Consider the following 12255-nt stretch of genomic DNA (forward strand, 5'->3'; position numbering starts at 1 on the left):
TGAAGGCAGGCTCGCTTCCTGCTTCTATTTTAACCCTCAACCGCCGGTTGTCACTCTCCGGGAACATAACTTTCAACTGAAATTATACGTAAACTACTGAGTGTAGCAACCTGAGGACGTTTGTACGCAACAGAGAACATTTTAAAGTTGTCGTACGTGGCGGCAAATTATACGTAAACTATTGAGTGTAGCAACCTGAGGACGTTTGTACGCAACAGAGAACATTTTAAAGTTGTCGCACGTGCCGGCAACCATCAGTGCAAGTCATTTTGCGCTCACTAGCAACTTAGTCTTTTTGGGAAGTAGATTTGTGACAATATTGGTTCGGTTACTCTTACTCGTGTCAGGAGGTAGAGGGTTAAAACCGGACAGGGTTTGTTGGAGACATTGCATAGAGTATTTTCTTTCACCCAAAACAAGCTCCAGTACTGATTCGGGTGGAAACTACGTTTCCAATCTTTTTCACAGTTATGCGTGTTCTCAGAGCAATCTTGACATGGCTAAAGTAAGGATGTAATTCAGGGATTAAATAAATGCACGGTTACCGAGTAACAATCAAATCTATACTTGGTCAAGTTGACTCGTGTATAGCATGTTGTGCCCGTCAGCAGACGATGTCCACGTTTTCTAAAGACGGTATTCGTAGAAAACTTTAAAAGATTTTACAGCATATATTCAGTAACAGAAGCAAACACTTGTAATAATTTAGTAATAGTAAAAAATATAAACCTACGATTAGTGAAAACGAGTTAAATTGCAGAAAAAAATTTACCTCTGAGATGAGTCTTGATTTGCTTGCAAGTAAACGAGTTTAATAAATGGGCAATTTCCCAATTGTTCGATTCGGTAGCCTGTGAAAGAAAACGGTAAAAAAAATTTTCAAATCATCACAGAGTGAGGAAACCAATTTGTGGGACTAAAAATCTTTTTATGATTATACTGGGATTTTTGAAGAACACGCTTGACGTGACCAACTCAACGCAATGCATAGTGTATAAGCTTCATTCCAATGCATAAATCGTGAATGGCTAATAATTGAACGTTAATTATTTCTATACTAATATACTAGGAACCATAGTTTTAAAAGAGAAAAACATTGTAATGTTGAAAAATTGACGAGATACTATTTTGCAAAAATACGCTATTATCTTAATTAAACCTAGAATGATCTAAAATTAATAAAGCTTTCTTACAGAAAATTAAAATTAATCTGGATTAATACTACAAGTCATTTAGTTTAATTACAAAAAGCTTCTACCTATTAACGCTCATACTGTTCACATGAAAAGTAGAAAACTCGTTTCCAACTGCTTCTTGGGACGACAAATTTAAAAGATTAAAAGCTTACAAGTGAATTTACGTTAAAAATTGTGCAAATGTGAAGTGTTAATTGAAATTATGTCAACGCGAATCAAATTTAGAAAAAAATTGTAAACGTTGCCTGCAGGGTTTACAAGAATACTTTTGGCGAATCAAACTTGGAAAAAAGTTGTAAATGTTATCGACATGGTTTACCTACAAAAATACTTTTCTATTCACATCGCTGTTTAGACATACGAAGGCGGATATTATTCAGGTATCTTGTAATCTCATCGATTATATGCAGCATAAAATTTATTCATTCAATGAAATCAAAATAATATAGAGAGCGCAGCTACTCTGAAATATTGCCAAGAGTTTAATTGAAGTTAGAAAACATAGAGATTAAGTTTAAATTGCATTGCACGAGGTAAGGTTCTAAATTAGACACAAATATACAGATATTACACGGAGCTAAATTTCTGATCTAATGAGCAGAAATTTGCTAAATTTTCAGACCTACCTCACGCCTTCAGCCATGAGGGAAAAGCTCATGGCTGACTTGAAAATTTAACGGGGATCAGAGAGCGATCATTACAATGGGCCTATAACTGTTGTGTACAAACAGGTAAAAAATTGTATTTTGTATTGTATCACAGCTAATTCTTACAATCTATAGAACTTCTGACGAAAAACTAACAAACATTCCAACAAAGATTCCCATCAGACACCTTAGAACACCCAAGCCACACTGAGTCGGATCGAAAAACTGCAGTTTTTCGGCTTTCAAAAAAGCTTCATTGAGATAAATCACTTAAAAATTACATTTAAAGAATAAATGACGACGTAACACACCCGAAAATAAGTGGCAGAAATTTAGATGCAACATGTACGCGTGAAAAGATATTAATAAAGCAATTGATATATAATACCGATGCCATGAAATGTTTAGCAAGTATTAGAAAAAAATATAACAAATCGTTACTAAATCCCCGAATGCCTAAATTATAAACGCACTGGACAATAAAATAACTATATATAAAATGAATGGTGAAAAACTATTTTAACCAACAAAAAGGCAGCATATACATCATCATTGTTATCATTATGTCTAGAGTTACGTGCATACAAGAGACATACATAAACAGCATTTCTATTTAAGTATGAATGAACGAGCTTAGCATTGTTGGGTTCTTCACATATATGCTTAGTATTGCTACAGTTGTATTGATACTAGCGAAGTGCTGAGTATTGCTGCATCTACATTGATACCACCGAAGTGAAGAGTATTGCCACATCTGTATTGATACCACAGCAGCTCTGAGTATTGCCACATCTGTATTGATACCACAGCAGCTCTGAGTATTGCCACATCTGTATTGATACCACAGCAGCTCCGAGTATTGCCACATCTGTATTGATACCACAGCAGCTCTGAGTATCGCCACATCTGTATTGATACCACAGCAGCACTGAGTATTGCTACATCTGTATTGATACCACAGCAGCTCTGAGTATTGCCACATCTGTATTGATACCACAGCAGCTCTGAGTATTGCTGCATCTGTATTGATACCACAGCAGCACTGAGTATTGCTACATCTGTATTAATACAGACACGTAGGATATATAAGGATATACGTAAATCTTATATTCGATGCAAGCGTTCGCTTATGCGTTGAGAGACATGGTTTTCATGGAATCATGGTTTTCATTGCAAATTAAATAAAATTTTACATTTGTCACCATAGTAGACTGGCAGTATCTGCTTGGCGCAGTTTCTTGTAAATTATTGAACAAAAATGTTACGTATAAATTATTCGAAGTAAAAACCTATATTTAATATTGAAATAATCAAAACATTAATGAAGAAGTATTTAAATCGAGCGCTAAACTAAAATAAAATTTCAAAAGAGTCAATAATTAGAATTGAAGATGACAATACTAAAAATTGTAGAAGAACATGCATATATAAAGCTAGTAAATAATAATGTTTAAAATTGTTTAATGTTCTAATCACTATAACTTAGAAACATGGAAGAGACATTTGGATTGTGAGGTTGTGAATATAATTATTTGACCACACTTGCTTCATTAATGCAAATCACATATGAATTCAATCTTTTTTGTGCAATACGGTAATGAAACACACGGCAATAAAAAGTTTGAATAACAATATTCAAATATTATTTAATGCTCAATATATAAAATAACACGTGATGGTAAACGATTCGTGCGTCGGTAGGAACTTACAACCAAGAAATTACAACCAAATCCTCACGATAAAACTAACCACCGAACACGCGATAAGATATCAGTGCTTCTCATTCAGACGTTGACGCAGCCAGTGGAAGCTCGTGACGTAAAGCGGTGCTTTTTCCTTCACTGCTTCGCGCTCAACGTTTCCCCCAAAACCTGTACAAGAAATAAGTTTCAAAATGTATCATCGTGATACGTATTAAATTTTCCCATTCCGCGTGTTTACAAAATGTATCATCGTGTTTAGTATCAAATTTTCCCATTCCAAGTTTTCACAAACTGCATCATCGTGATCATTATCAAATTTTAATTACTTACATTCAAAGTTTTTATAAAATATTATTGTTCATATTCAAAAATAAATGAGGAAGAATATTGACTATATGTATGAGTAATAAGATTAGAGTAGGGTAAACACGTATTGAGATGCGGGTTCGATCCCAGCTACCTGCGATATTTTCTAGTTAGATTCGGCGAGGAGGCCGGGCGGTTAAGCAAAGCAAAAATTATCGCAGTTATTTGCGTGTTCGAGACCGCAACAAGCTGTGAATTTTCTGCAATGTTAAAAATCGGCGACAGACCTACGGCCTAATGAACGCTAAAACTGTTTTGAGCGCATATGCTCATTTATGGAAAAAATTCCCAATTGTACTCGTCATTTCCGTCCGTCTGTCCGTCCGTCCGTCCGCCCGTCCGTCCATGACTTCACGCTTTCGTTGACGAGAAAATGCGCTCTCTGTCACTCACTGCATTGAGTACTGAGTTATATATTTTTATTATTATTGAGGCGCGATGGAAAGTTTTCACTATTCGAATTATGAGGCAAACAAAAGGACAGAGGACACTCACCAATGAAGGCATGGGCAGGCGGACAGGCCTCCATGTCCGTCATGCCATCACCGACCATCACAAGACACTCGTAGCCATGCTTACGCAGCAGCGCTGCCACCACCTCCGCCTTGCCTCCAGACCTGCTCGTCGGCTGAGACTCGTCGAAGCCTGCGTACTGACCTGCGTGGATAGTGGATATTACTGGATATTAGTGGTATTAGGGGATATTAGGGATATTAGTGGACATTAGGGATATTAGTGGATATTAGGGATATTAGTGAATATTAGGGATATTAGTGGATATTAGGGATATTAGTGGATATTAAGGATATTATTGGATATTAGGGATATTAGTGGATATTAGAGATATTAGTGGATATTAGGGATATTAGTGGACATTAGGGATATTAGTGGATATTAGGGATATTAGTGGATATTAGGGATATTAGTGGATATTAGGGATACATGCTGGATATTAGTGAGCCATACGGGATATTAGGGATAGATGCTGGATATTAGTGAGCCATAAGGGATATTAGGGATACATGCCGGATATTATTAGGACATACTTTAATATTGAGGCATGCGATATTAGGGACACATCCGATATTACTAATATGTTCGATATTATTGAAATATACATTATTATTGAGACGAACTATGTACTTGCAGCATAAGACATTATTGTGACGTAATTAAGTCGGGTTAAAATTTGCCACTTTTTGTACAATGTTTCTATGGCAATGCCGTGATGATGCAGGAGTTCATGAATACTGTGGTACCGAAAAAAAATTACGAACTGATACAACATACGTTGCTAACGGCTTAATAAGGTTTCAACAACTAGTTCATTAATTTCAAACTATTAATAAGTGAATAAAAGAGTGAATTACCATCCACATGGCGCAAGAAAAGAACGATCTATGAATTCATGCAATAAAGAGAAGATAATGAATACAAAATGAATATAAAAATGAATGAATAATGAATATAAATAATGAACATAATGAATATAAAAAAAAGAATCTCTATAATAAATAGACACCAATTAATTAAAAATACATACTTACCATCAAAATAGAACTGTAGTCTATTGGCGATTACATTTTCTCGCGGGATGCCGAGTTTTTCTGCGACGGGGGAAATGAGCGACATGAACCCGCCGGAGACGAGGTACACGTCCGTCTCCCGCGACTGCAGCTCCGACACTAGTTCTCTGTGGGGGGATGCCTTATTATTTATATAGTAAAAAATATAACTCAGTACTCACTGCAGTGAGTGACAGAGAGCGCATTTTCTCGTCGACGAAAACGCGAAATCACGGACGGACGGACAGACAGACAGACGAATGGATAAGGCGAGAACAATAGTGCATTTTTTCCATAAATGAGAAAATGCGCCAAACATATTCATTTAAATATAACTAAATACAATCTCATGCCATTGTAAGTTTTCATCTCACAGTAAATGGTACCACTTCGAGCCAAGAGGTTAGCGAAACATATCATGTATATATAATTAAAGCACCGCGCATATCACTCATACAGTTCAAGATCTGAATTCTGATCCATGCAAAAAGGTTTAAATTATATGAAACTTGCCTCACGTGCTACCCTCACTTATTCACGTGCTACCCTCACTTATTCACGTGCTACCCTCACTTATTCACGTGCTACCCTCACTTATTCACGTGCCTCACGTGCTACCCTCACTTATTCACGTGCTACCCTCACTTATTCACGTGCTACCCTCACTTATTCACGTGCCGCAAAAAGTACACACTCAACCTATTGTAATTGTACAAAAAAAACACATCGCTTGCATCAGTCACCCATCACTCACTTGCTGCCGAGGGTGAGAAGGGGTGAGTGATAACTTGGTGGGTGAAGTTTTGTGTACCCGCCACTCATCACTCACTTGATGCCGGGGTGGGTGAAGGTGGGTGATGCCAAGATTCATCCACAACTCACTTGATGCCGGGGGTGAGTATATATGTATGGGTGATGTCCATATTCACCCATGACTCACTTGATGCTGGGGGTGAGTATATATGTATGGGTGATGTCCATATTCACCCGTGACTCACTTGATGCCGGGGGTGAGTATATATGTATGGGTGATGTCCATATTCACCCATGACTCACTTGATGCCGGGGGTGAGTGATGGTGGGTGAGCACGGATGAACTTCTGCACGATGTCCTTCTCAGGACGCAGGAGGTTCAGGCGCGCGCGTAGCGCCTCTCTGAACTCCACTCCACCGCGCATGGCTTCTTGCGTGCTGTAATATAATATAATATTATATGATACAGTATAATATAGTATAATATAATATGTTATAATGTAATATAAGATAACATAGTACAATAAAATATAATATATTATAATGGAGTCAGCTATTGGCATGTAGTCGATTCTTAATCGGTCGGCAATATCGAGATACAGTTTCATGTGTTTAAAAAACTGTGTGCAATTTAGTGGAAATTTACGGCTCAAGTTTTTTCTACTGTAGACAGTGAATGTATACTGTCAAGCAGGCACTGAATATAATGAATATACTTGTCATTGCATTCACAAGAGACATTCATCACCCAGTACATTTTCGGCTGAATTCTTTTCTACTGTAGACAGTAAATGTATACTCTCAAGCAGACACTGAATATAATGAATATACTTGTCATTGCATTCACAGGGACATTCATCACCCACATCTTCTGGACGATGTCGCCCTTGCCGCAGAAGTTTGCCAGCTCGTCAAGCCCCTCGTCGGTGATGACGGTGCTGTCCACGTCGAAACAAACTGCGTCCGCCGCCCGCCACGCCTCCAGCGTCTCTGCCGTGCTCATGTCGCCTGCGAGGGTAAGAAGACAGTGAATAATTATTATACTTGCAACTTACCATATTATTGTTTGTAGGTTGATGGATATTATCCATTTGTAGGTTGATGAGTTTTTGCGGCATTTTTACCATAAACTTATTCGAGAGAGTCAATGATTTGGCTGTTCTTCCACCAAAGCTTCACCAGGAATTTGATGTTTGACCTGGCGTCGATTTCGGCAGATTCTTTATTCTTTATTCACGCAGGAGCATACAAAAAAATTCATGTCCCTAACGAAATTTAGAGTCGCCCCAGGTTCTGGTAATCCAAATCAGAAGCTGCCGCGTCTGTAAATTTTACATCGCATGACCGTCCTTGGCAAGGCGCTAAGCATCGCATGACCGTCCTTGGCAAGGCGCTAAGCATCGCATGACCGTCCTTGGCAAGGCGCTTATAGCATCACATGACCGTCCTTGGCTAGGTGCTAAGCAGCGTAATAATTTTTCAGATTAATTAGTTAAATCTAGATGTATATATAAACGTGTATCAATTAAATTAGGCTTATAAATTAACAACTTAATGTGTGTCATCTCGCAAAGTACAGTAAATTTTAGGCCTATATAAAAAATTTTCAATTTCTAACTAGCATTTGAACCCAACATTGCTCAAGAAGCGTTCTCGCCATATCGCCTCAATTCTATGGCACGAGCAACAATAAACCAGAGAATCTTTTTAATTGTAATTTACAATTCTAAAATAATTTATTTCGCATTTTGGTTCAAATTGGATTAAGTTCTCCCCATCACCGCGGGTGTTCTAGGTTGCAGTGGGAATTCAGTTCAAGAAATTTAAAAAAAAACTAAAAACATTCAGAGTGTTGGGCTTAAAATATATAGTATGGGTTGGGAAAAACTGAAATGTATTGTATGTGCCTTGAGTGTCAAGCATGAATTTTCGTGTCCACGACAGTGCCAAGAAAGTATGAGCTATGAATTGAGGCATGAATATGTGTACCCTGAATGAATTCTTCACGAGTATTTGTGCGCCGAATAAACCACGAATGTAACACACAAGTAATACATGTGCACTTTGAATTTACAATGATTGTATACACCCAAAATGTATCTCGAATGTGCCATGAGTGAACTCCAAACGTACTCAAAATTTACACGAACTTACAACGAATGAACACATAATAAAAAGAGAATGTACCACGAATGTATTACGAGTACACCACGAATGTTTCCCGCAAGTACCACGAATGTACCTCGAATATAACTCAATAATGTACACCCAATGTAGCACGGATGCACCTAGAATATAACCTGACAGTACCCTGAATGTACTATGAATGTACCCTGACTGTACCCTGACTGTACCCCGAATGTACCACCCTGAAGGTCGCCGACGTATGCAGCTGCTCGCGCCAAAACGAAAGTGCGCGCGTCCATGAGAAATAAAAATAATAATACGACCGTTTCACCACGAAAAAAATCGGAGGATAAATCTAAAAAAATATCAGAATAAACCACAGGATGAATATATTAAAAAACTTGAATAAGTGAAATGACGCGGCATGAAACGAAGTGAATGAAAAGATTATAAAATAATAAGGATGACGCATGACTAAAGCATGTGCAACTGAGCCAAAAAAAACGGCGCGTAAATAGAAAGTCAACAGGACACCAACAGGTGGTGAGTGATGACTGCACCAACAGGTGGTGAGTGATGACTGCACCAACAGGTGGTGAGTGATGACTGCTGCACCAACAGGTGGTGAGTGATGACTGCACCAACAGGTGCTAAAATATTTCAACTTGAAATATTTCTAACTCACCTTAAATTTTTTTCTTTTTTTTTTTCGAAAAACTAGTCAATTTATATATAGATAAAATCGGATGATGCGATGATGGGTTAGAAGAGGGAACGAGGGGAGGGGTGAGGGGGAGTTAGAAGGGGTGAGGGGAGGGGTGAGGGGAGTTACAGGGGATAAGGGGAGGGGTGAGGGGTGTAGGGGGTAAGAGGGAGCGAGGGGCGCATATCATGCAGTGTGCGCATGATGTTGCCATGTATGGACGAGCTCGTAATTTCGCACACCGGCGGCGAGAGTGTAGACCTGGGCATAATTATACGTTCACACGCACACATGCACACATACACACACACTAAACACGCACATGCAAACAGAAACGCACATATGTTGATACGCAGATACTCACACAGGAAGACAGACATACACAGAAACAGACATTCACACGTGTTCGTATGCATACACACACAGGCATTCATAAGTATACATGTGCATTGATCATGCATGAAGTGGCTATGAACGTGTACAGTACACACTGTCAGTCTAGCCTCACTATATCACTTCTTGCTCTCGGTCTAGACTCACTATATCACTTCTTGCCCTCAGTCTAGACTCACTATATCACTTCTTGCCCTCAGTCTAGACTCACTATATCACTTCTTGCAATCAGTCGAAATTAGTACCTACTTCGATTAATATATTTATAAAAAATTATGAAAAGAACGTAGAAAATGTGAATTTCTCCTTCCTCATTACTACATTTAACGCAAACGTTATATTTAACATATAAAAGTCAAAAAAATTTTACAAGTACTGGATATTCCCATAGCTTTTAGCGATAGATATTATAGTCTTTTTACAATACATACTAGATCTTCATATACATATGGAGCTACTATATACATATACCAAAAATACAGAAACAAAGAAAACACCGCTTAAATCTAGTGTATCATCAATGAAAACTTGCTATTCAAGTAGACTAATGATCATATACGTACTATCATGTACATAGTTGTATGTATATTTATAGGCAGAATTATTGGGCACTCGCAGTACACATGGTCGGTATAGGCCTAGTCGTGAAGATATAGCGCGGCCTATAGGCCTACCTAGACGCTTGTCGCGTCAGCAACTGGCATTGCACGGGGATTATTTTCATGTATTATAAAAACGCAAATTACAGTCATTATATTATAGTAACATTAACCTTATTATATAGAAATATTAAGCCGTATATTCCTATACTGTGAGTATTATTTGGCTTTATATATCGCAATGCTCAGTCTAAAATTAAATCAAATTGAAAGGGGGTTAAAATTATATTGAGCTTAACACCTGAATACGTAATGAACAAAAATTGATGGATAAATAAATATTCATAGCCACGCACTGCGAATTTCGTTGGTAAAAGTTCGATCGAATTCCTGCATGAATAACTTTTCTGAGCTGTTATTTTTCATTATGAAATAAAACATGTACAAGTAGCTGCCAAGCAAATTGGTTAACACGTTGACTCCGTTGACTACCACGAAATGTATTTCTCCAGGACGTAGTGGTACATAATTCAGGTTGCCTAAAATTGGCCAAATCCGAGAAAAAAAGGCCAAAAAAGGCCTATTACTCAATATATACTAATTTATTTGTAGGTTCCGCTATAAAAATTCCCTTTATTTTATTTTTGCAGTAGTTAAAATTTAATTCGGAAGTACCCCTATCATAAATTTTAGCCGGCCAACGCAATTGAGAAAAACTTAATCACGGGATTTGTCCGGAAAAAATGACCGTCTGGCAACCCTGAAAGACAGTACAAAAAAATGAAATAATAGTACAAGATGAAGCAATCGTAGTCAACGTGTTAAACATGAATGTGGAAATGAAGTTCAACATAATGACATAATTCACATTTATGAAGCATTTTACCAAAACGTCATAAAAAATGTAACTGAGTTTACTTAACAATAGATGATTAAGATGAAGAACAAAGGCATGTCATTTGGTAAACAGGCTCGAGCGAACCACAATGATTACTTTACATATAAAATTAAAAAAGGGGCAAATATAAGTGAGGTAATAAATGGTATAGGCAAAATGCAATAAAAATTACAGGGAAGTACGTGCAAAAAACAGCAGCTGACCACCGCTAGGTTATGGTTTCATCAGGTGGTCGGGCCACAAAAAACTTCATCAAAAACTCTGATAAAAACTCGATCCTAAAATCATTAGATTGAATAGGTAGATTAGAACTCATTCATTGTAGTGGAATTCATTCATACGTTTGGCTTATAAGTACATTATGTATTCTATTCATTTTATTAATTCTCTCAACCATATATGAATACATTTCTATTCAGTATCGTATTTCTCTTCTAATGCATTCAACGGTTATTCGGCTAAAAATAAGAGTTAGGATGAAGGCAAAAGGAAATTAATTTGAGCAAAATCTGGAATAAAATAGTGAGTGATGATAGAATAATGGTTAGAGCAGACAAATCATTAAATCATCATTAATGAAAATTCGAATAAATGACAGAAATTCACATGATATTGACAGATTATTATTCACATAATTAACATATTATTATGGTGGCTTCTGTCACGCCTAGATGTCTAGTTTATGGTGACTGCTGTCACGCCTAGGTGTCTAGTTTATGGTGACTGCTGTCACGCCTAGGTGTCTAGTTTATGGTGACTGNATCACGAACATTCATGCTCGCTATTCATCACGAACATTTATGTTCGTTATTCATCAAGAACATTCATACTCATCATGCATCACGAACATTCATGCCACCATTCATTATCCTAATATCATGCCTCTCAGATATGTCTTTCAAAATCATTAAGACCTTAAAAGTATTAGCTGGGATGAATGAAGCATTTTACTTCAGCCATAACATGTTTAGCATGACTAGCGTAGTTAACAGTTCGAACAAGCGATCATTTTGAATTGTTGGCTATAATATTTCACAAGAAGAAGAGTTCTATTTTCGAGCCATCCTCGCCGTATGTCAGACAGAAGTCACATGGGAGTCACATGGCAGTCACATGGCAGTCACATGGAAGTCACATGGGAGTCACTTGGCAGTCACATGGGAGTCACATGGCAGTCACATGGCAGTCACATGGCAGTCACATGGCGGTCACATGGCGGTCACATGGAAGTCACATGGCAGTCACATGGCAGTCACATGGAAGTCACAAGGCAGTCACATGGCAGTCACATGGCAGTCACATGGC

At 37.7% G+C, this 12255-nt stretch overlaps 1 protein-coding gene across 1 annotated transcript in view; it reads right to left on the minus strand.

Moving 5' to 3' along the window:
• Positions 1-541: 541 nt before the first annotated feature.
• The window catches only part of LOC108669658 (phosphoserine phosphatase-like), a 20008-nt gene continuing 8294 nt past the window's right edge, over positions 542-12255 (minus strand). Inside the window, exons 2-6 of the mRNA XM_018157055.2 lie at positions 7097-7238; positions 6534-6668; positions 5460-5605; positions 4408-4569; positions 542-3714 (exon numbers count right to left, since the gene is read on the minus strand). Of these exons, the coding sequence (XP_018012544.1) occupies positions 3614-3714; positions 4408-4569; positions 5460-5605; positions 6534-6668; positions 7097-7238 (686 nt within the window). The 3' untranslated portion in view covers positions 542-3613. The remainder of the gene's footprint in view (positions 3715-4407; positions 4570-5459; positions 5606-6533; positions 6669-7096; positions 7239-12255) is intronic.

Source organism: Hyalella azteca, unplaced genomic scaffold (assembly GCF_000764305.2).
Source record: "Hyalella azteca isolate HAZT.00-mixed unplaced genomic scaffold, Hazt_2.0.2 contig963, whole genome shotgun sequence".
NCBI lineage: Eukaryota > Metazoa > Arthropoda > Malacostraca > Amphipoda > Hyalellidae > Hyalella > Hyalella azteca.